The sequence below is a fragment of the Lipophrys pholis genome (genome assembly GCF_963383615.2).
Source record: "Lipophrys pholis genome assembly, chromosome: 5".
In the NCBI taxonomy this organism is placed as follows: domain Eukaryota; kingdom Metazoa; phylum Chordata; class Actinopteri; order Blenniiformes; family Blenniidae; genus Lipophrys; species Lipophrys pholis.
The window spans coordinates 22,875,667-22,900,187 of record NC_137628.1 but is presented as its reverse complement, the minus strand read 5'-3'; the positions used below and the strand labels follow the sequence as shown (position 1 = coordinate 22,900,187).

General features: G+C 42.7%; 3 protein-coding genes across 4 annotated transcripts in view; 1 reads left to right on the top strand and 2 right to left on the bottom strand.

The window, feature by feature from the left end:
• The window catches only part of gstcd (glutathione S-transferase, C-terminal domain containing), a 62,083-nt gene extending 56,624 nt beyond the window's left edge, over positions 1–5,459 (bottom strand). The window contains exons 1-4 of the mRNA XM_080464400.1: positions 5,195–5,459; positions 4,663–5,100; positions 2,113–2,571; positions 606–875 (exon numbers count right to left, since the gene is read on the bottom strand). Of these exons, the coding sequence (XP_080320526.1) occupies positions 606–875; positions 2,113–2,571; positions 4,663–5,082 (1,149 nt within the window). The 5' untranslated portion in view covers positions 5,083–5,100; positions 5,195–5,459. The remainder of the gene's footprint in view (positions 1–605; positions 876–2,112; positions 2,572–4,662; positions 5,101–5,194) is intronic.
• A 9-nt stretch (positions 5,460–5,468) lies between these two features.
• Positions 5,469–10,847, top strand: ints12 (integrator complex subunit 12). 2 transcript variants are annotated; one of them, XM_080464398.1, is made up of 7 exons: positions 5,469–5,597; positions 6,316–6,473; positions 6,616–6,768; positions 7,840–8,021; positions 8,181–8,340; positions 8,448–8,591; positions 10,017–10,847. In XM_080464398.1, exons 2-7 carry the CDS (start codon positions 6,318–6,320, stop codon positions 10,572–10,574), a joined length of 1,353 nt encoding a protein of 450 aa, XP_080320524.1. In that variant the 5' UTR covers positions 5,469–5,597; positions 6,316–6,317; the 3' UTR covers positions 10,575–10,847. The 2 variants fall into 2 exon arrangements, with proteins under 2 accessions (XP_080320524.1, XP_080320525.1); XM_080464399.1 differs by having other exon boundaries at positions 5,473–5,597; positions 7,843–8,021; positions 10,017–10,841.
• Positions 10,848–10,872: 25 nt separating this feature from the next.
• On the bottom strand, positions 10,873–24,111 carry arhgef38 (Rho guanine nucleotide exchange factor (GEF) 38). The gene is made up of 14 exons (XM_080464366.1): positions 23,737–24,111; positions 19,655–19,839; positions 18,676–18,793; positions 18,419–18,566; positions 17,566–17,583; positions 17,265–17,464; positions 17,002–17,135; positions 16,799–16,903; positions 16,545–16,667; positions 15,324–15,692; positions 15,093–15,230; positions 14,344–14,545; positions 12,707–13,044; positions 10,873–11,597 (listed from the first exon to the last, which is right to left on the bottom strand). The coding sequence occupies exons 1-14, from the start codon at positions 23,951–23,953 to the stop codon at positions 11,415–11,417; spliced, it is 2,478 nt and encodes an 825-aa protein (XP_080320492.1). The 5' UTR covers positions 23,954–24,111; the 3' UTR covers positions 10,873–11,414.
• Positions 24,112–24,521: the final 410 nt, after the last annotated feature.

The following is a 24,521-nucleotide window of genomic DNA, read 5'->3' as shown; positions in this document are numbered from 1 at the left end:
TTAGCTTGGTGTTCGACTAGACGTGTTGTTTTTACTGCACCTGAAATGAGGATACACTAAATGTGCACTGTCTGCATTATTGCCAGAGAGGAAAAAAGAAAAATCAACCTTGAATAGTACAAAGTGGCCCACGTCTTAAAAATCACTGAGGGCTATCAGATACTGTAATCAGATGATTAGGTCATCATAAGGTCACTTGTTCAGTCAGCGTCTCCCGACTGAAAATATAGTTTCATCAAAACAAGCTGGTGAAAGAAGAATGTATAGAGTGGAGAGTCCTTAGACGTTTAAAAAAGCCCACTTAAAATGTAAATTTGGTGTCTGAGAGCAATTAACTCTCAAGCATTGATGAAAAATGGAACAATTAAGAAAAAAGGCAGCCAGCTAAGCATCAACTTAAGGCTACACAGTAGAAGTCACTATCAGCAGAAAACTGAGCCATGAAATTACAGGGATAATCGTTAACAACCAGTTGGGGCCTGCGGAGCTTCTATCTGTGCGGCGAGAGGACACTGGGAGACTGTTTCCTGAATGTGTGGTCAGTCTACAGAAGCAAAAAATGTTTGGACATGCAGAGAAATAAGTAAAGGGAAGTAATTATTTACTTTAAGTTTAGTCATTGTGGGTCGGGGGCCGCCAACAAAAGGAGGCTGTGCGGCCGTCTCCTGGCCTTCCTCTTGTTCCAGTAGACTCGTCGAGTCGACCTCGGCGGCCGGCGCTGAGGGGGCTGGCGTGGTGACTTCGGGGATGGACAGAAGTAGTCCACAGTCCTTGGCTGCTCGAAGCACCCCGGGCACCTCCTGGACACGGCTGCACCAGCGCAGCAGGTGGGGGAGCTGATGTAGAGCGCTCGCAGCGTGCGCTTGGAGGGAGTGCTATTAAAGGCAATCAGGAAAAAGAAGAAAGAGAAGAAGAAGAAAAAATTTAAAAATGAAGACATTGATTAAGTGACTCAACTGATGTGCAGTCTTCAGTGAAGTGAGATTCCACACAAACAGATGAGAGGAGGGGAGGGTAAAGACACAAACCGAGATATGATCAGAGAAACAAGTGTCAGCGCTTGTGACTTTGTGCGGAGGACAGGCGGGGGAAAGGGGGCAACGGGGGACTCTGCAGTCCGACGAGTGGGTGGAGAGCAAAAGACCCTCTGTGGCCGCGTGTGTCGAGGACAGTGATGGCGGTTGAGAGGAGACACGCTAGGCTGAGTGTGAAACTGGAAACCAGTGGAGCACAGCTGACTACTAAAAGCCTCATTGTGAGAACTTCAGTTCATTCCCACAGTCGAGGAAGAGTCGGAGAAAGCCGAAAGGTGAAATGGAGGTTGAGTTTCACTTCACTGCCTGACAATGCAGCAATCCCGATCAATAACAACATACAGTTGAAGCGACGAGCGCTCAGTTCCTCGCTGCATGCAGCTGCTTAAAATTGTGCGGCAAACCCCCTTCAAATCTTCCCGAGTAATGAATATTCAGAAAATGTGAGCTTTTTAAAGTCCTCGAAAATGTTTTAAGCCTTTTTTTTAAGGTCAGAAAAAAACGAAAGCCACCAACTCTCCATGTGTTGCTGAGAGAAAAACGTCCCCAAAGTGAAGTCGGTGGAAATGAATTCCAACCTGCCACATTTGAATAGAAACCCTTCCATACTCTTATCAGTCTTCTCCAGGTGGCCCCGGACCACCTCTGAGAGTACAAACCTGTGCCAAGTGAGTCTTCTTAACTCAAGTTTCTGCCTGAACGGATCTGAAACGGGTTGGGTGTGCTGATTGCTCACCCTGACCACGGTGTCAAAACCATACCTCATGCCTAATTCGACGTGCCGTCACAATAAAGGCAGTAAATACATGTAATTGGGGTTTTGTAGCCCACATACCATTACACCAATGTCACTTGTGCTCCTGCTTATGTGATGTGGCAGAGCAGAGAGCAGGTTTCCTTGAAATTCTATTCTAAGGAAAACATGCTGAATATATACATTACATTGATAATTAAATAAAACTGGCATTTGATGTATATTTTAGGGATTTAAAAAAAATGAGGGGAAAAAAAAAATCATGAGTCAAAGGAAATAACATGTAACTATAAATATCATGTGTCAAAAGTCCAAAGCTCTTACCAGATATTGAAAAATGCAGGGGAGCAGCACCACATCAGTCAGAGTGAAGTACAGTCCTTCAGCAAACACATGCTCCAGAGCGGGCAGGTCTGCCGTCTTCACTTTCCTGATCTCAGAGTTCTCTCTGGTGGTCAGAGATGGAACTGATTCCACCGACAGCTTGGCCAGAGCCGCCCGTATCTCCAGTCCATCACAGACCTGAGATGAGTGTCCGGGCTTGGACTCAGAGCTGCAGTTCCCGGGGCTTTTATAGGCCTCATTCTTTCCACTCCGTTTCTGCTCCCGGAGCTTCTGCCGCCGTATTTTATCGTCATTGTGGACTTTGACAGGCTCGGCGAGCCTTCGCTCAAGGGTGAGAATGGAGAGAGGCAGCTGTTGATATTGATTTGTGGGATCTTGGAGGTGGTCTTCCACTGCCGACGGGATCCCAATTTCACACAGTCTGGTCCACTTGCTGACCTGCGAGTGAGGAAAGATGTTTGCATTCAAACTCAAAAGCTGTTTTTAAATGCACTGCACACTCAAAAGATACGAGTTTAGCATTCATGGCGGTATGTGTAATACTGACATTGGTCAGAGCATAACCTTGATATGAAAGGTTTACCACTGAAGGCTTGAAATCTAATCAGCATTTCAAATCTACAACGACTATGACCCTGAATACTTTGGCAGAAAACATTCCTTGGACATTTATGGTAAGAAATATTCAAAAATGTGAAGAAAAAAAAAGGAAAGTTTTGTTAGATGTACTAAAACATCTTTACGTTTAAAAACACTATAATTATGACTCAATTGCTAGTTAATGATGATGAACTGCAGGCTTGGCAGTGATATATTTATTGCATGTTTACTGTAGTTCAGCCTGTACTGTATCCTATATATTGAATCAGTAGAGGGTAAAAAATAATGACCACCAAGCCCACTCTTATCTGAAAACATATACAATTATAAAAATAGTACAAAACTTAGAATGGAAAAAACATAACACACATGCAATTCATGTTTAAAATAAGTATTTAAGTAATGAGTCCATAGTCAACAAGGTAAACCTCCACTAGTTTGTTCAGCTCAGCCAAAATGGAGGAAAAAAGGTGTAGTGGGGCTGCATGACATCAGTTATTATTTGACTATTCAAAATGCAATAACGTTGCCGAGTGTTGGTATAACGAAATTAATTGAAATATATTCAAATCCTTAAGTGTGACGTTAATGTCTTTGAGTGGAGGGCTACCAAATAGCAGCGCTCTTTCCATCCATCCATCTTCTTTACCGCTTAATCCTGTGCAGGGACACTGGATACAATCCCAGTTTACTCTGGGCTTGGGCAGGATACAGCCTGGACAGTCTCCAGTCCATCACAGGACCAACCCACAGAGATAGACAACCACACACACTCACTATCACACCTAAGGGCAATTTGTTAATGTCACCAATTAACATCACATGAATGTTCTTGGGACTGTTGGAGGAAACCGGGGTACCCGAAGGAGACTTCTCAGCTACTACACAGGGGTGTAGTTTATGTGATGAGCAGGTTTAACCCACCGGAGGTTTGATGCATCAAACTACTGCAACTACCAATAAAAAAAGAATAGCCAACATTCTGAAAACCAAGCAAAGGAGGAACAGGTGCTAAAGCGACTCAACACTGCCATCCAAAGCGCAGCGAAGATTTGAATTCCATTTTCTAAATTAATTCTAATAATTACTAGACCCTGGGTGAGAAACGCAAAAACATGCGTGTTTGGACAGGTGGATAAAACCATCGCCTCTCTGCAAAAATGTTCCTGAGTGAATTATGGCTGCTATCTGTATGCAGGTTTCCCCTCCTGTATCTGTGTGGGTGTTTCTCTGTGTACTCCAGGTTCTAAGAATGCCTTGGATTCCTCCCATACTCCAACGACATACATGTTACTTTTGAAATATCTGCAGGTGTGTGTTGTCAGGACTGCCTTTGTGAACGTCTGATACAGGGTATCTCTTGGCTTTCACCTGGCGTTAGTTTGGACATGCTCCAGTCCTCTATGACATTCGTTTGGTTGAAGCAGCTATGAAAGATGAATAAAAGTCACAACACATTTAATGAAAAACGTAAAATGTGATGAAAAATCCAATAAGATTATTAGTGAGACTGCTCAATTCCTGAATTAAGAACCTTCAATTTCCTTTATACATTGTCTGCATGTAAACTATCTCTCATTTTAATTCCTTTATGAGAAGCATTTGCTTTTCTTTTTTTCCCCTCTCCAGTCACTCTGGTTTCCTCCCACAGTCCAAAAACATGCATGAGAGGTTAATTTGGTGACCTGGGCTCCAGGGTGTACCCTGCCCTTGCCCATTGTTGGCTGGGATTGGATCCAGTGCCCTGCAACCCTGAATTGGAGGAAGTGGTACAGAAGGTGGATGGATTGATCGGCTCTTGTCCAGGTTACACCCTGACTTTTGCTAGCAGCGATCGGCTTTCTGCGAACCGTTAAATGGAGCAAGCGGCTCTAGTTGATCAAAATATGGATGGATTTCCTGCCAACTCAGTCCATGCTTGCCACTGACCTCAGCACAGGCCTTCAGACACGTCTTCTTGAACCCCAGCAATGCCAGTACGTCATTCCTGGACGGGTCGGCCTTGATGGTCGTGTTGATGATGTGCCTCAGCACCACGGCCAGTCCCGCCCTGCACAGCCTCCCGGACTCATCCAGAGCCGCAGGCAGCCGGCAGCCTCTCACCAGCCGGGGCAGAGCCTCCACACCAACGTCAGAGACATCCAGGGAGGAGGGCAGCTGGCTCCGCAGGGACTCCCAGCTCAGGGGTTTGTTGGCAGCCAGGAAAACTTTGAAAGACTTGCAATCGCAGTAGGAGAGGAGGAAGAGGACGATGGAGGAGTGCAGGGGGAGACGGGGCTCATCGTCCTGGGAACAGACCTCCAGGTAGAGGGAGGGCTGCTGCTGCTGGATCCCCTCACTGTGTTTCATCGTCAAGAAAGTACGGCACTGTGGAGTAAAACAAAGATTCAACCCGTGGATAGTTGGATTTGGAGACCACACGCAGGACCACACGGACTGAATGACATTAAGTTGTACTCACGACAGGACTGGATGAATCGATGCGACGTCAATAAACCCACGTTGCTGCTACTTCCTCCTCATGTGTCCATCCTTTCACAACAGCTCCACCAGCTGTCCGCTCACTAATGCATACGTATTATTTTTGTACAAAATCCCCCCAAAAATGCCATTTCTGTTAAAATGTGGAATCATTATAAATTGCATGTGTCATTTAATTTTAATTGCGCATAGGAGATTTATCAGTAAATATGTATTTCAGTTATTGGTTCCGCCCTGTCCCGGATATATTTGTGGGTTGCACCGGTTGTAATAGAAGGGAAGCATTAGCCGCCGGGCTCTCCGCTTCTTTGTAGGAAGTGATCAACCGTCTCATATCCACAGCGAAAAACACATAGAGCGTCTGGACAGATCCACCAGAACAGGTAATGTGATGAATAATTAAATAGAGATCACAAGCTGCCGATCGCATTTCCACTGACATCTTTAAATCGGCGCGGCTAACTTTAGCTCCCGGTGTTGCCGTTAACTGTGCCCGTGTTCCTGGTTCGCTTATATACAAATGCTACATATTTATTAAAAAATAACGACGAAAGAAAGGACATGTATGACAACATATCTGTGTGAATATATATGTAAATTATTTGCACATCAATCTTTTATTCATCCTTTCAAATAATTTTCTTTGGCTTGCTCATGGCTTCCTCATGTCCGTTTATCATAGTCGGTGTCAGTGTGTTTTTATATTGTCTGTTTGAGTATTGATGAAGTGAACTCCGTTTTACGGCTACAAACATACAGTTATCACTGAATATTGATGAAAGGGGCTTCTTTTCTTAAACATCGGTGTTGGTTAACATCTGGATGCCATAATGAAGTGAAGGATGCTTCGCGTTGATTTCACTCTGCATTGTAGATTTGCATTGGCAAGAAATGGTTTTGATTAATTAAATAAAACGCACACATTTAATTAGCCAAACGCCTGTCATAGATTTATGTGGCTATCTTCATTCTGACACTTTTTTTTTTTTATTTAATTTTTTTGTCTTACTGTCTCCAAAAAATACTCCCTTGTTTAATCCATTATCTTGTCAATTGACGTTTAAAAAAAACTGACGTCACTCGATTATTATTCTTTTTCAGCCATGGCTGGACCTGTCACTCTAGAGTTGGACCCCATCTTTTTGAAGGGTCTGAGTTATTTGCACTCCAAGAATAAAGACTCGGCTGAGAAACTCAAAGCTCTGCTTGATGAGTCCCTTGCAAGAGGAAGTGACTCGTCTTACCGTTCTTTAACAAAAGTAAGAAAGTGTCTTTTTTTTTTTTTTTTTTTTTTTTGCATTGCTTCTCAGTATTCTTAATCTCTCATTTGGTTTCAATTTACGCACATTTTCAAACCACTCACTTCTAATGTACCTTGTTGCATTATTTTTGTATCCGCAGGATATCGAGGTGTCAAAAGTGTCAAAACTGAGCTTAAGTAAGCAAGACTCCAAGTCTTCCTCAAGCTCTTCATCTTCAAACAGCAGCAGTGGAAGCAGCAAATCGAGCTCGGAGAAGAGCAAGAAAGAAGGAGAGAAAAGACCCTCTGAGAAGGTACTACACCCATTTTACCAATACAATGATTTATTGTTAAAATCTGTATTGGTTTAAGAGAAATAGAGAATACCGCCACTTACCAGATGTTGTCTTTTTGTAATCAGTCATTCGACTTGTGAAGAAAATTTTCTCTGTATAACTGCTGAGCAAGCGGACACTTCTTTACAGTGACTATGAGGCGGACTGCTTCATTGTAGTCTCACAGCATATGAGAAACGCTAATAATAACAATAACAGAGGTTGTTGGTAGAAGTTATCGTGACAGAAACTTGTAAACGCATGGAACAATGTTCTTCGCCTAATGCAAGGAAACCCAAATCATTGCAACCAATATGTCAAAATGTTTTGATATTAATTCACAGAAGGTAATAGATGAAGGGTGTGCAGAAGCATTTTTTCATTTTGCTGTGACTCAAATGAAATATATCAAATTCAGCAAGAAGATATACATATGCATGCGTTTGAAACAACGAAAGTGCCTTTCAGGTGGAAGAGGTTCATTATTTTCAACTGTATGAGTCAAACCTTTGATCTTAATCTGGTGGAAGTAAGTTGCATTACACGAGCTGCACACCTAAACATGAGGACATCTCATAACAAGAATGCTCTTAAGGCTTCTACATTCCAGTCCAGTGGGCATACAGCTATGCTCCAGACTCATTCTGCCTGTGAAATGCAAATTGTATGTGGTAGTAGAGAATGTGTTTGTATGTGAGGTCACGGTCAAAAGCATGTTTACATGTGTCCTTTTGCGAATTGTGGCGAAGACAGCTGAAAGTTTGTCGTGATGTTATTTCACACTGCCGGGTCAGGTTTCCTTTAAGCCTTCATCACAGTATTGCGGAGTTGTGCCCTCAAACAAAACAGACTAAATACGCTCATGAATATCTGAGTGTGTTATATGCTTAAGATAAAGTTCACAGAAATCTTTATCGTGCAATAAAAGGATTCTTTATACAGTATAAGCTTTGTAAAAAAAATATAGTTAATAAAATGGAACTGCTTTGTCGGTTTGCTGACGTCGGCATGTGCTCTTCAAACTGAACCGGTTCTGTCTCGCTGGAAAAGCAGGTCAGAGTGGACTTGGGTGATGTGGATCCCCCGAAAAAGCCTCGATTGGAGAAACAAGAGAATCGCTCTTCTCCGATTACAGTTCAGACCAGCAAGGACCTCCTGCCGAATATAAATGATGACGAGACGAATGCTGATGACTTTGCCATGGAAATGGGTCTGGCGTGTGTCGTTTGCAGGTATGTTCAAGATTAGTAAACAAGTTGAACGCAATTATCTTCTACCCCACTGGCATATAGTTTATCTACGTATTACGACTGCAGATGGGTAAATGTGGAAATGAACTTTGTTGTCTTTTCATATGTTAAGTTTTTGTATGTGTGTATTTTACTCAAAAGACAAATGACGGTGACCATGGGAAACCAGCTGGTGGAGTGCCAGGAGTGCCATAATCTTTATCACCAGGACTGTCACAAGCCTCAGGTGACGGACAAAGAAGTGAACGACCCTCGGCTCGTGTGGTATTGTGCCCGTTGCACCAGGCAAATGAAACGAATGGTGAGGATAAACACTGTCCTATAACATCAGCACCGCATCGCCACTGACCGTGTACAAGCAAGCCATGATTTCCTCGTGAAAACTTGCTTCTTTTCTTTACCTGCAAGGCCCAGAAACCTCCACAGAAGCCATCGCCTGCATCTGCGTCATCAGCGCCTGTCGTAAAAGACACGCTCGTGAAGAAGGCAGAGCTTAAATCCAAACCTGACACAACCAGCACCTTTCAGGCCTTCAAAAGGACCGAGGTTAAGGTACGTATGAGCTCATCGTCGCCGCCGCAACATAGTGTGAGAGGCCAACAGGCATTCTGCCAACCTGTTTGATACACGGCCTCTTTAATTTGTGTCACAATGTCGCCATCAAGACGTGTAAAACCAGCGAGTTCACATTGTGAATTCATTAGTGTTGGCAGGTGAGGGAAGTACATCTCCTGCATCACCACTACAGTAAAAGGCACTCTGGGTAAATCCCTGCAGACGATAATGAGAAAGTATACATTTCTATTTAAGCATCAGACCACTGACTCCTGCTGTTCAGATACGCTTCCAGTGCAATATCGCTATTCCATTGGGAAGAGTTTAAAAAGTTTCCGAACACTTTTCCTCACCAGGGTTCAACTTAAAGTTATGTTGGCAGGCTTATAGTCACAGATTTGATTATGCTAATACTTGTCGCGTTGGGAATGAGGCTTATGCTCGTTTCTTATGAAAGTATTCCTTAAGTAAGGAAGTCGGTGTACAGTGTGGACTCGAGGTAAATCTACTGAAAGCACCCCAGCATAGCAATTTATGTCAGAAAATACAGATTACTTTTGTGGGATTTCTCTGCTTTAAAACAGTATGTAAACTCATCACTAAGTGCTGTTTTTGTTTTTAGTTTTTAATACTCCCTTTTGAATAGTAAGTGATAGCGAAGCATGAATAATACATGTACCAACGTTTTATTGGAATAAAATGGATTGAAACCTTTTTTTTTTTTAAACCATTTAAGGCTCAGTTTAAGTAATTATTTGAGTATATTTTGTTTTGTTTATTGGGGAAAATTTGTAGCATTTTACTTAATCTGATTATGTTTCAAAAAACAACTTCATACTGATTTTTAAGTCCTGTAATGACTATTATTATAGAGAATAATGAAATGCTTTTTTTTTCTGGCCAGATTTTCCTCTATTTGGGGGAAACAAAAATGAAGATCCACATCATTTTTCTCAGTGCAAAAACTAAAAGATTAATGTCCCTGTTGAGTAGCTGACATGGGTTCTAATGTAATGGATGTAGGTCATTTAAGTAGAGAGCAGGTTTGTCCAGAATGATTGTGGCTCGCCTGCTAACTCTGGACGTGCATCGAAGCAGTCTGCAGTAAGTGAGGGTGTCCACCTTCACCCCGGAAGGTTTCCCATCCCATTGTTACGAATAAACTAGTAGAAATTGACCCAGGCTTTGCGGTGCAAATCGAATTTGCCAACTGCAACAGACTGATACACTTTCTAAGTACATTTGAAATTTGGGTTAATCTCGATCGCCTCAACAAATGTATATTGAGATGTAATTCTCTACATAAGCAACCAAGTCCTTCTCAGTTGAGCTGAGCACGTCATCTTAGCGGCAATTTCATTGTATTCTTAAAAATTAACATGCACTTTGATCGTTGTGGTTACTGTTTTTCATGTCCTGCAGACCGCAGCCACGTCAGTCAATCCCACCAGCAACAACTCCTCCTCCTCAGGCAGTGGCCTCACAGGCTGGGCGGCCTTCGCGGCTAAAACGAACCCGTCTCTGCCTGCGAGCTCCAAACTGGGCTCCTCGGGCGCCAGTGGCAGCAGTAAGACTTTGACCACACCCAGTCAGAAACCCGTCGGCTTGTCCGGGCTGGCCGGGACCAAGTCGGGACTCGGGAGTGCAAAACTTGCTGGTGGCGGCAACGGAAACGGCTCCGGCCAGGCCAACGTGAAACCTCCTCCACCTCTCACTCTGGGCAAGCAGCCGGTGAGCCGCTCGACAAGCGGTGAAAGCCAGGGGAAAGGCTCTTCTTCATCGGGGGCCGGATCCCCAGGCAGCTCGCAGGCAAGTTCAGGAGGGAACGGAGGCGGTAACGGGGGAGGCAACGGGAACAATGGGAACGGGTCAAAGGCCACTCCGGGGGACAAGCCGACGTCTCAAGATTCCCAGCTTCATGCTATGAAACGGTTACACATGGTGAAAAAGAAAGCCGCTCAGAAGAAGATGAAGAAATGAGAAGATGTAGAGAAGAAAGGAAACTGAGGCGTATTGAAATAAAACAAAATCTAAACGGTGTAGGTAATGTGCCAGAGCATAATGTTTGTATGTTGAAGAACATCTTTACATGGAGTAACACCATCCATTCAAATACTTGAATTTTTTTTTGTGTGTGTGTGTGTAAAACGCTGCTGGATGCTTTTGTGCCTCATTCTGTGTTCTGACAAATTTACCAGTCAAATGGTTTTCTTTTTATCCATGAACATCAATAAATATATTCCTACAAACATATGACTTTGTGGGGATTCTTTTTTTTAAATGAGATACAGAAAACATTGTAACGTTCTATCACAGTTGTCACATTTATTCATAATGTAGGTGATAAAATATATTTGATGTAATAGATCTTGTCATTTCAGGACAAATAGATGTAAAACACTGTAGAAAGCTGTTCACGTATACTTCATTTATAAACTCATATACTTCATCTATAAATCAATATATATATATTTATACTTCATGTTACACATAAAATCTGCTTCAATTACTTCATTTTTAACTACAACACTGAAATTCACAAAGTGCTCAGCACAGTCTATTATTTCCCCTTCATGGTTAAGTGCCATTATTTAACGGTGCAATCTTCTGAAGGCAAAGTAGATTCAACTACAACACTTTTGGTTTGCTGCTAATGAAAGTCACATCATTTGATTCAGAATTGATTAACAATTAGATGAAATGTGACGCGTGAGGAACTTTAAATTCATAAGGATTGAATTTCCACAATGCCAAATATGTTCACTCTGATGTCCAAAATGTGAAATATCTGGCAGGAGGGGCTGAATAGAAGTTCTCTTTTTATGCATAGGACATCCTGCCAAGGTAGTTGGCAGGAACGTATCCCTTTTGTCCGTTCGCCTCAGCCAACCACCACTCCTTATTGCCTCCCAGGTCGCTGAACTTCAGGATGCGGACATGCTGGTACTCCTGCAAGGTCAGCTCCTGCTCACAGCGGGCTTGAAATGCGTACACGGCATAAAACTGTTGAAAGAGACACAAGAAAGTGATGTAATCGGAAGCACTGTTGACTGACAAAGACTTTTTTTTTTTTTTTTTAATTCTCTTTCCAAAAACAAAGTTAAAAAGGACCAGGTAGTGGAGAAGTGGTTATTGATTGCATTTTATTTTTTTTTCCTCTCACAGCAACATTATTTCTGGGTCAGGTCTTTTTGTGTGGCGTTTGCATTTTCTCTCCATGCATTTATGCATCTTCATTGAGTTTTCTGCCAGGACTCTGGTTTCCTCACACAGTCCAATAAACATGTGTTTTAGGTTAGTGGGTGACCTTAAGTTATGCGTAGGAGTGAGTGTGACTGTCTCGATCAGACGGACCGGTGACCTGGTTAGATTGCACTCTGCCTTGGCACATAGGAACGGAAATAAAATTGAACATGTATCCTTGTGTAAGTCCAGAAGGTGGCACTGTTGATCAGCTTTCAAATAGAAGTGCCAGCGCAAACTCACTGCAAAACAATCGCGTGAGCCTTGTAAAGCACTGAGACACTTAAGACCTAATAACTGTCGTGCTGTGATGAAGATAACACTTGCATTACATAGTCACATCAGGTGGAAACACAGGCTGAAGTAAAGCAGAGTCCAGCAGCTCTGCTGAGTGAAAGCACCTTCACCATGTCATTTTATTCCACCGATTTAATTTTTTATTGCTATGTAGACAGACACGATGGTGCAATAAAATGTGCTTTTATAGAGATATATATCCTCTGCTGACCCCCTGTTCTATAGACACTCATATTTTATAAGTGACTAATGTCTCTGTGCGGATACATATCTGCATAGGAAAACTCGCCTATAAAGAGTTTTACCATGTTTGTGTGTGTGACTTGTGACACACTATCCTTGTCATTGTCCTTTGCAGACACCTGCAGTATTAAAGCCCCGATCATAACTGCTCTTAACATTCATATTAATTAAAAACAAATGTTTTGAGACCAGAGTAAAAAAAAAAAAGTATCTATATGGTGCATAGGATGAACACACACACACACACACACACACACACACACACACACACACACACACACACACACACACACACACACACACACACACACACACACACACACACACACCTGCTGTGCCTCTGGGTCCAGTGTGACCTCCAGGTCCACGGTGCTCTCCAGCTCCCCCTGTAGTCCAGAAAGTGTTGAGCTGCTGTCGGTGGTATTAAGGTTGTAGCTGCGCAGACTGCTGCTGCCACTTCCTGACACAAACAAACTGAAGTCATCAAAATCCTCATCCACCATGACAGGTAGCTGCTGCTGCTGCTTCTGCTGCTGCTGCTGCTGCTGCTGCTGCTCCTGCTGCTGTTGCTGTTGCTGCAGGTCTTTGGCCTTCTGGCCTGCTCGCTGTGAGTCCCTCAGAGGGTTGTACTGCTTCAGGAACGTGGAGTAGACGTAGCCTTGAATGCCTAAACACACAAAGGAAGTTTGTCATAATAAATGACCTCTGAGTCCATCTCAAAGTTTCACCCGACTAACGCAAGAAGATCTTTGTTTCCTTAAGCAGATTTGTGAGTCTAGTAAAGCACATTATTAGCATTGTTTTAGTTGAAAGTCATTTCAGCTTGCACCATGGACTTTATCTATTTATTTATTTATTTATTTATATATTTATATATTTTTATGTTGGATGTCCTTCCTGATGCAATCGGGATTCAAAAACTGCCGCGAGGTCAATACTTGACCCGATGCGCCACAGGGAGGACATTATAATTATGCAGAGTGTATTTACAGAATGCGAAAGAAACTTGAAAAACAAACTTTTTTCCTCGTATCTTGAATGCCATAAAAAAACATATATGCTTATCCAGAAGGAAAATAGGAAATATTGAGAGCGATAACAGAAGAACAAATATCCAAAATCGAGAGAGAGTAAAAAGTTCCACAAAACATTATCAAATGAAATGTCCTGCATTCCGCTGCGATTAATTCAGACTTGTTACTCGGGACTGAGAGGCTGGCGGCAGTAACAAATCAGCTGTCGAGAGCACTTGCTTACTGTGGAGTCCAGTAAGTGAAGACTGTGGAATATGTAAATACGAGGAGAGCATATTCATTGTGTTGATATCAACAGAGGGACGAACAACACCTTCCCGGGATGCTTGTTATCCCAGAGGAAAAGACAAGTCTGTGAAGAATGTACTTCATACCCAGAAACATACACATCTTGGGGTTGGTTTTTTTTGGTACAGCGTACAGACAGGAGCACGAGCGCTATCTCTCTATCCGTGTTTGTGAATACCCAGAGGGAAAGGCTTTGTACTCTAAGTAGCACTGCTTACAACGTGAAGCAGTTTGTTCCCAATCTCAGGTGCCTCCGCGAGACGTAAAGGGGAGATAGAGACAAGCTATGGCGTTGGCCCTGTTGTGAGGCAACCATCTCCAGAGGCGCCAGCAGCCATGACATCACAGGAGCTCCTGGGACTGATTCTCGCATGCTGACTTGTCGGTGAAAGTGGAAAAAAAAAAAAAGTTTACGACGTGTGTCTGGCCTTAGTCTTGTCACAGACTCGGGAGGATTTACGGTGGAATGCGTTTCGGGAGGAAACCGACACCAGCTGCTCCAGATCGGCAGCGTGACAGCTCACTTCAGCTTGTGTGTCTTACATAGAGTGTGTGCCGATAGCGACCTCAGCATTCCTTTGTCCTTTAACAAGTACGCACACACACACACACACACACACAGACATGCGTGCAGGTTTGCTTGCCTCCAGTGTGAACCAGCCAGCGACTGTTGCTGCCTAATGGGTCTGTGTCCTCCAGCAGGGCCACCAGCTCTCCCTCCAGCAGGCTGAGGTCCTGCTCCTGGCAGCCATTACACTTCCTCTTCAGCTGGTACAGACGGTTCGGTGGGTATTCTGCTAGCAGCGAGGCACGCTCTTCCTCGGTTTGATGCTGCACCTCCGGCACCTGGAGAACAGCACAGCAAAAAAGGTGTGTTGGTGTAAATATTTGAAGTGGGTATCTGGTGTGTGGGCATATGCAGGAGCGTTGTTTGTTATCAGCACATGAGGCTATTAGAGAGAGCCTCGAAGGTAAATGGCACCCGGGGGACAGGGAGTTCAAACAGACCTACATCTACTGTATGTCCAAGCCAAAATACACGCTTATGCATGTGCAGGTATGTGTACAGTTACTAACATACTGCACAAGTCCCAGTAGACTAATACCCGGTGGAGCCTTGGGTTGCCACATGTGCTACATGATCACAGCCTGGAGCTGGTGTCTGTGTCTGCTCTTGATAAGACTTGCAGCAGCTCATTTATGGTTCAGAAATTATAGAGACATTTCTGAGGAAAGTCGGAAGAGCATGTGGGACTTTAATTTCAACCTGACGTCTGTGAGAAGTTTACAAATGGATGCACCGCTGATCAGGGATAAAAAAAACCAACCGTATTTTGCTCCAGCTCAACCTTTTAACCTACACGAGAATTCACAATCGTTTCTGCATTCTTACGGCTATTTTCTTGTCTCGTTGTCTCTCAAAGCTGACTTTTCGCTCCATTAGCTTCTGTGCATTATCCTTGACAAAAGTCAGGTTGTTCAGCTCGTCCATGATGCTGTTTTGAACTTCAGCTATGTTTGATAGTGGAGCCTGCAAATGAAACAAAACAGGATTCACATTAAAAAAAACAACTAACTGAGACACTTATGGTTAAGCAATATAAATTACATGGAGACTCCTTACCGGTAGCTGATGTATGGATGGAGCCCCAACCAGCATGTTATTCATCAGTCCTCTCAGCAGAGCCACTAAATAAACCACGCTGTTGGTCAAGATTGTATTGGCGGCCAGATTGAACTTCTGCAGCTCCTCCACCAGCAAAGCATTCATGGCCTCATAGTCCCTCCTGGCGGGACCGGGTGGCTCCTCTAAAACCAGTGAGGGAGAGGACGAAGTGGTGGATGATGAGGATGAAAATGAGGAGGAGCGCTCGAGGCGGCTGCAGTAATCGAGCAGTTTGTCGTATCGTTTCTGGATGAGCTTCTGAGGGGCTGTGAACATGCCCTGCAGGGAGGCGAGAGGGGCGAGGACCAAGCGCTCCACACCGTCTTTCTGGAAGGAACAAATGAAGGGATGAACGTGAATGTGCCGATTGGATCACTACAATAATGTGGAATGCTCTGGAATCAAAATTACAATCACTGCTCGTGGATTTGGGTGCTTTTTTTAAAAACCCCTTTGTCTAACATATGAACCATAAGTTGTTTTACTTTGTAGGCAACAGTGTCTCTGCATACACAACTACTTCTTTAAAGTGCGTATGCTAACGTATATTATCATCAACTCGTAGCATTAGCATATTAATTAACAGGAAGGAAGGATGTTTTTGATGATGACATAAGAGACTCCATCTTGCATCGAAGGAAGAACGAGAACGTTCATAGGCCTTTCCTTTATTAAAAATGCTCGACTTAGATCTTCAGTTTTAATGTTTTTATTGTATCAGACAGAACAGAAACCTTTCAACTCTGGCTTTTGTTCCTACATACGCTCTTCTATCTGCTCATATTCTATACAGCAAATAAAAGACTTTGGTTTGAAGACGAGCAAAATGAGGTGCAGAGAGGATCGGCTGCACAAAAACCTCTCTGGCAATGAAGTTACCTAAGGACAGTGCGGCCCATGGACGGAGGAGTGGCAGGAAAGAAAAGTGTGGCAGCGTCACTGCATGATCCAGCAGCAAGGTTGAAGGCAGAGAAGAAGATTGATAAAATGGACAGAAGACAGCTAGCTGTGGGCAAAGTGACTCACAGTTGGAGGGTGAATAAAGGAGGTCAAACAGGAGCAGGATAATGAAGCGAGGACAGGGAGGAATACTGAAGATTCGGGAAGAAAAGTTGCAAAGTAAATGGTGCAGAAATCTGATGACAGGTTTTCCAAAGTCCAAACAACATTCATACTTACAAAGTGCTTATAGGGATCATTTCCATTACTGTGCATTGAACTTGAATTTGTCTCAATTTTGTTTGAATCTTTGACGATGTTTTCCATGTCCTGCACATTCTGGACAGCCACAGACACCATCTCCTGCAGGCACCATATCAAGCAAAATATCAAGCACTCTCATTTGTTTTTTTTAGATAAACAAACAAACAAACAAAAAAGATATATTGTAGGAATCACAATAATCCGTAATAAATGAAAGAAAACCCTCCCACCTGGGCATGCTGGAGGTAACAGTAAACATTTTTGACCAGTTGTCGCACAGCTTTTTCCAGACCACGGAACAGCTTCTCCTCACGGTCGAATATTTCGTCTCTCACCTTGAGAAACAACAAGTAAACAAGCCAGGTGCACATGTCCTGTCAATTTTGGCTTTTACTTAACCAATCATCACTCATGTTTATTTCCAGTGATTTACCTGTGGTTCCACTCCAGTGAGGATCTTGAGATAACCGGCAAACCTGTCTCCTTTCTTCCGAATAGAGTGGATGTTGAACTTGTTTAATTTTCCCCTCAATGAGCCTTCGTCCTCCAACCTCTTGTACTTCATCACTGAAGTCAATCACACATTTACAGCACAGATAAATAGCTGTATGCCCACTTTGAGATGACAACATCACTCCGTTTACAAAAACAGTGTATTAGTGCATTCCAACAAGTTGTTGTTGTTGTTTTTTTTACCTATATCTTTGCGTCTTCTAAACTCGTTGATGTTGACATTTATGATCTTGGCCGTGGTGAAGGCCTCCTGTAGCGGCTGATAGTCAGGGTGGTCTTCGGGAGTGGCCTGCCACAGCTCCCCAAGCAGCAATGGATATTTCATGATCCTCTGGACAGGTTTGATGATCAATGAACCCATGTCTAACAAATTAGGTTTCTTTCTGTACGGAAAAAAATTTAATAAAAGTGTTTTATATTGTCAGAAATGATCCAGCTGTGATGGAAAAATATAGTGAAGCTACATGTTAGGATGGACACTTACTCTTGGTCATAGATTTTCCTGTAATAAAACAAAGTGAAAAAACAAAGATTATAAGCAGAAAGTCACAAGAGTTTGTGTACAAACAGTTTAATATACATTACTGGTCAACAGTTTTAGAACACGTCACTTTTTCTCGTTATTTATTGCAATTCTAGTCATTCTAGTCCAATTAAGAGTTGGAAACGATACAAAGGACAGATGAACCACCAGAGAATAAAAATTACTACTCAAATTTGAAAAATGATACGTAGTTCAGAATTTTAAAAAAAAAGGCCTTTTTCCAGGAACAAGAAATGAGTTGACAACATAAAGTCATTCTGCGTTGGAGGTTGATTAAGCCTTTAAAGTTAATGCTACATATTCATACGGGTGTTCCAACCTTTCTGGATTCATTTCAGCGCCTTCTGTCTGCATAAAAGCAGTGCTGGAACGCTCTGCGGTAACTCATCCTTGTGACAATCAGTCCAAGGGTATTGTTTGGCAGAAAGTAGTGTGTTGCTATGAAAATGGCGATAAAAGGCAATTTGGGATCAACTGGACAGAAGAGTGAAAGCAAAGCAGCCTACTAGTGCCACACATTTAGGAGAAAAACATTTGATTTCCATTTCCTAAAGTAAGCTATGAGTGTGTTATATCTGTGTGTAAAGTGTCCATGGTTACTTTGAGGAGTCAGGCGCTTAGAATGTATTTTGGTTTAGAAATGAGTTCAATGATTCAAAAAAAAAAAAAAAATCAAACGTGGTTTATTTCTACAATTTGATTATCAGACTGCAATGAGGCATTAAAATGTCAAAGAAAAGTGGGTGTGTTTTCAAACTTTTGACCAGTGGCGTATACAAGTGGCTTTACTTACTTCAGTTCAAATACACATGCGGTGAAATGTCGTTTGATTTCTTCGTCTTTCTCATAGGATTTCAGTGACATGTTAGCATCGTCATGGTGATAACAGTAAATCTTGTACACATCTTCTAAAGCTGCCTTCGCCTGGATAAATACTTCACCTTTAAAACAAAACAAAACAAACAAAAAAATAAATAAATACAGGACAAGGTGAGCTGTGGTTAAGTAGTGACCGGAACAGAAACTGTCTTAATCATTAAACGTTCTTACCTATGATGACGGCTTCTGGGTCAGGGTCCGCCAAGGCCTCGTGCAATCGGTGAAGAAGTGCTGCAGAAACCTCACACACCGTCTCCATGTTGGTGAACAGTCGATCTACGTCCACAACCTGGGGAATGATTCCAAATATGAGGATGAAACAAGAATTGAATTAACTCCTTTTCATTCATCATGGTTCTATTTGGTAGATAAGACTATTTTTGGTATATTTTCTGCCACAATATCAACATTTTTATTGAACCTAATCATTGTTTATATTTACGTTTAATTCCTGTGGCGGCTTTAGAGGTTTTTTTGGTTTGACATTGGTTAATTGGTAATAAACCTTAAAATTAATTATATTTCTGTAATTTACTTAAAGTAATGTACAGATGCCAATTGATGTTATGTTAGTTTCACTTGGCAATTCATGGAGTTTAAAGTTACACTACCAGAAAAAAAATCTTTAAAATCTACTTCCCATAAACGTATCACTTCTGCACAGAGAATAAACCAATACACGAAAACAAGAACATTACCACTCATTTCCACCAGTTGCCTAAAGCAATTCAGCCCGAAAAAAAGAAGAAGCAAAGAACGAGTATTCGAGCCTCCAGAATAGTATCAAATGTTGTGAAACGGCTCGCAGTTCGTTTTTCCAGTGCAAATTGAGATCTCGCAAGATCGAGTGTACCAACGGGACATGAACGCGTCGGAATAGTTCGGGAGTTTCCATAAGTGCCATAACACCAACAAACCAGAGAACATTAAACAAAATTTAAATGCTAAAGATACGGTGGTGGGAATGACTATTGGAAGAAAACTGAAGTACTCAGAGAAACCTTACACACACACAAAGGCAGAGTATGCCATCTCCTACAAAAAATAAATCAATAAAAAAATGGCCCCCAATCCAAGACATGAACCGAGGACATTCTCACTGTGAGTGCTGACCGCTACGCCACCATGAGGGTTTTGAAAGAGAATCTACCTGCAAATTCCTCAGAGGCTGGACCACCTCTCTGATGCACAGCTCAAGGTCAGTGAGGTAGTCCTTTTCAGTCTGCACAAGCTCCTGGATGACCTTCGCCCTGCGCTTAATCTTTCTGGCCCGGGCTTCCTCTGGGTCCAGTGCAGGCGAGGGAGGCGTGGACAGGTCATGCGATGTCATTTTCTCTGAGGAGAAAACAGTGATGATAAAAAAAGAATCTGAGAGTTAATGATGTAAACACGCTATCTTTTGACCTAATCGCACGTTCTTGTTGCAATTATTGCATCTGGCCTACTGGGTCACAACATGTCATGCAAATCCAATGTCACACTTTTGGTCTGAAATTGCAATTTGAGGGGAAAAAAAGTCACATTTTTGCCAGCATTTTAAGCTGTTCCTGGCACATGTGCATTTTGTGAAATGTTGGTAAACACCCCAGCTCTGTGGACTGTGCATGCTTTGAAAAACATACATCTCCTCTAACACATTCCCCTTGACGCCAGAACGGTATTCGGTATTTCACAGTGATCTAATTATTTTGACTTGAATGCCAAAAGGCCTCACTTAACATGCCAGTCAGGCTCACATCTCAGTTTTTTATTGCTCCGCTGCCTAATCAGTCTGCGGCTGCTCTGCACTTTGCATGGCAGGCAGGAGCGTCTGTTGTGGGAAGAAGGATGCTTCCTCGCTGCCTAATCGACACCATGCACCGCTTCCTCCTCTGGGGGGGCAGAGAGTGAGCAATGGAGGGAGGCAGAGAGAATTGGGGGGTGGGGGTGGGGGTGGGGTTGGGGGTGGCGGTGTCGGTGGCGGTGGGGTGGGGTGGGGGTTGCCTGCGAAGCCTGTGTCGAGTTCCGAAAGTAATCTTGCCGCTGATGTAATTCTACAGCATGCTCAGGCATCCCATCTGTTCAGACTGGGTGTGTGTGTTGCATGTGAGTGTGTGTGCGAGGGGAGAGAGGCAAACATGGTGAAACACACACACACACACACACACACACACACACACACACACACACACACACACACACACACACACACACACACACACACACACACACACACACACACACACACACACACACACACACACACACAGAATGATCATAAACACTAATACTATATCATAAAGTTACATTTGCAAAAAGGCCAAACATTTCAGGTGTGACTCTTTTAATTTCAAGGCCTTTTTTTTAAAATGGCTGTCGGTATGAAAGTAAAACGCTGCACATGACCGGAAGGTACAATAACCACTGGCTGTCCTTCGTAGAAGTTAGGTAGAATGGATCATGTGTGTCCGACTGGTTGAAGGGCTTTCTTATGAATGCAAGTACTGTGCAGATTGTTCGCTCGGGAGTGACTCCAGCTGAGATCTGATTGCATTCTCCTGGCAACACTGCGTACAGTTCAATCCTACTTTCTATTCTTCTTCTAAGATCTGAAGTCGTTCTTCAACTAAGCTCAGATAAGAGTTAGTGGAAAAACCACGTTCACCTGTTGTATCTTGACATTGCCCATGTTTCAATATGTGTTCGGATAGCAGTTACTTTTATATAGATATTTCAATCACTTTAATTGTATTTTCAATATTTCAAACAATTCATGAGACAAACATCATACGGTAATTCTTCAAAAACATTTTAGAAGGTTTTTTTTTTCCCCCGCTGTGCTCACATTTTCCACTGAATTCTATTTGGCAGAAACACTGACTCACTTGTGGAAATGTGTGATCAAAGTTTCAAATATCTTTCAAGAGTTGATTTCCTGTGTGAAAATAAATCCCTGATTATCTGAAAACCTCCACCCGTGAGAAAAGTCCCTTTGCAGAGGGATCGGGTCGTTTATGTTGATGGATTGTTTGGGGGGAAAACACATCCAGTTTCTAACTTGATTTATATTCTTCATAAACGTTATCGTGTTTTGCTTGAATACACTGTATTTGCTCTTGCACACAGTTTTAATAAGATAAACCCCCGGATGTCTGAAAAGCATTTTGGAGTTTGGCTGTTATACTTGGTCAAATCAGCTCTTTTTGCCACAGTGGCATGCTCTTCATGTCTTAAAAAGTTAAAATAAAATATACCTTGACTGATCAAGACTCGGTAACATTCTTCCCTGATTTATTCTTTGCCACTATAATGATGGGTGAGGTATGATTACCAGCACAGGAGTTCCCATGAAAGTGGATACAGGCCTTTTCACTGTTGGTTCCAGTGAAAGGGATCCAACGGGCGAGCCCAGAATGAGCAGAAAGCATGTATCACGTATCACCATGAGGAAAAATGACACGTTGGACTTTACCACACAACCAGGAGCACAATGGGGAGTTGTCATTGAAAAGACATAATATGTGCTGGATGAAATATGCTGAATTTAAGAAATTGATGTAAAAACTTTATTTTGCCTTGATATAATGTAATAATAATAATAATAATAATAAGAAGAAGAATTGCACCTGCTAAATTAATGTTAATGCTTCTTAACGTTAGTACTTAGGCCTATATATGCATAGTGAAGGTGCTCGAAAAATTTAAACTCAAAGCACAAAGTATATTGATGCATGCAGCAATGTCTTGTGACTCTTCATGTGGGTGAATCATTGTTCGAACAATCTTTGTCGCTGCTGTAAATAATTAGACACACTGATGTCATGTTTCCATGGTTCTGTGACTCGACCAACCTGTTTGACGATCATATGGGAACAACCTGTAGAGCAGCAAGCTCACATGTTTCCTCTTTCAATGAAGTCATCGTTCTGTCAATATTTGCATTGGTAATACCGCTGTCAATATGTAATGCTGCAGGGCTCAAGTGAAAATGGGTGGGTGACTGGTGAACTGAAAACAGTGCAATGTTTTAGTAACCTTCCCTGTAATTGATGAAGGTTGGTTACTAAAACAGTGTGAAGGGGTCAAGAGTGGTTCAGCTTCAGATAACCAAAGTGTGTGTCTGTGTGCGTGCACGTGTGTGTGTAACATTTGTTAACTCACGGAAATAATTATGGGGAATTCAAGCTTGGACTATGGTTTGGGTTCAGATCAGTGTGTAAGTTTTAGTCTGAGTAAACCTGGGCAAAACGAAAGTGTGTGTGTGTGTGTGTGTGTGTGTGTGTGTGTGTGTGTGTGTGTGTGTGTGTGTGTGTGTGTGTGTGTGTGTGTGTGTGTGTGTGTGTGTGTGTGTGTGTGTGTGTGTGTGTGTGTGTGTGTGTGTGTGTGTGTGTGTGTGTGTGCGTGTAGTAAGTAGGAAGTTCCACTTAGCTCGTGTAGTCATGGTGTCATTATTGTGTTGGAATGTGATGAGCATTCTGAGGAAACCAAAGAACAAGTGCCACAGGAAAGCCTGCATAGTTTGACTAATCGTTGGTAGTGATCCATTCTGACCAGTAATGCAATTTTGCCTGAAATGCAGCATTCCCAGTCACCGGCTGCTAAATGTGGGGCAGCCAAAAGCCAGTTTTTCAGAAACGTGGACATGTGTTGAGTATAAAAAGACTGTGTCAGCATTTGTGATGAGGCAACAGACCGCCTGTCTTTTTTCACTGTATTTCCCCATCAAACTGGTTTCTACTGCACACAGCAGGACTATGTGGATCACTGGTTGAATGTTGTTACCGTGAACTAAGCAGTATACTCTCAAAACTGTGAAATTACGGTAACTCGGTGTTGACAATAATGTGTAAGTCACTTTTAATAGCTTTGCTGGCGTCTTGGCCTTGTTTACCAGCTGGTCTGGAAACCTTCTCAGGCCACTCCTCTGCGCCTGAGTTTGCGGCACAGTTTGCATATGTGGCTTCATCCCTGAGGGAGTATCTCCCTCTCAACACATAGTAACACAACAGGTGCCCAGTATGGAGTGGCATAGACCTATTGTGTGTCTGTATGAATGATCATGTTCAATTTGGACTCTTAAGCTCTTGCTGTTTGAGTATGCCCGTCAAAATCATATTTGTTTCAAAGTTCCCCTTGATCAGCCACAAATTTGCGATGTAAAGAGGTGAGAGACTTTCCAATTGAGTGTTGGCTCACTTGTGCATAAATTGTTGCCATAGTTTTGAGCCCGTGGGGCATTATTAACTGATGTACCTTGAAGTTTCGCGCTGTACTCCGTCTTGTCAGACTGACTCCTCCTCACCAGCGTCCCCAGGTTGATGTCACCTTTGGCCATGTCCTCAGTTACAATAGTGTCTGTCCGCCTCCTCTCCAGGTAACGCAGAAACACCGGCCGGTTCCTCCTCTTTATCACTCTATCCTTCTCTTTTTCCTTCTCCTTCTCGCCCCCCGTGGCCTCCTTGGAATCCATGGTGAGGCCCTCGGCTCCTTTTGTGCTTTCAACCCAGTGAAGGAGAAAAGGAGGGAAGAAGGAGGGAAAAGAAAAGGGGAAGAGAAGCAGAGATAGAAAGAGAGAGCCTGGGAAGTGCAACAGGTGTACTGTTCACTGTGCACCTGACTGCCAGCTCTACACGAATCACGCAACTCCTCCCTGTGTCTACCGGTGTCAGGTAGCCACGCCTCTCCAGTGCGGTGCGATGCCTCCGTTCCTTCAGACCATCACTTTAAACCATGAATAACAAGCGAAAACAAGTCCATCTTCTCTTTTCTGAAAAGATTAATGACTTTAAATTGAAGTCCTCTCTTTGCTTTTTTAAAAAAAGGAACAAAAACTCATCAAGGGAGCGGTCATCAACTGTATAGTAAAGTGAGGAATAACACAAATTGTTTATTTCATTCAAAAGAATAAAATAAAATAAAATAAAATAAAATAAAATAAGCAGTCTTAGCAACTAAACTTGCAATTCAACACATTTTGAATGAAAAGGAGCAGAAGAGAAGATCATTCTTATGATATCTGCCCCTTAGTTGCCTTTCAG

Excerpts from the sequence above, each read along its gene's own strand:
- ints12 (XM_080464398.1), top strand. The coding sequence starts at position 6,318 with ATGGCTGGACCTGTCACTCTAGAGTTGGACCCCATCTTTTTGAAGGGT. Across the intron at positions 6,769-7,839 it reads AGAAAAGACCCTCTGAGAAG|CAGGTCAGAGTGGACTTGGG; the intron begins GTACTACACCCA and ends TCGCTGGAAAAG. Across the intron at positions 8,592-10,016 it reads TCAAAAGGACCGAGGTTAAG|ACCGCAGCCACGTCAGTCAA; the intron begins GTACGTATGAGC and ends CATGTCCTGCAG.
- arhgef38 (XM_080464366.1), bottom strand. The coding sequence starts at position 23,953 with ATGGATTCCAAGGAGGCCACGGGGGGCGAGAAGGAGAAGGAAAAAGAG. Across the intron at positions 17,136-17,264 it reads TAGAAGACGCAAAGATATAG|TGATGAAGTACAAGAGGTTG; the intron begins GTAAAAAAAACA and ends GATTGACTTCAG. Across the intron at positions 16,668-16,798 it reads GTTACCTCCAGCATGCCCAG|GAGATGGTGTCTGTGGCTGT; the intron begins GTGGGAGGGTTT and ends TGGTGCCTGCAG.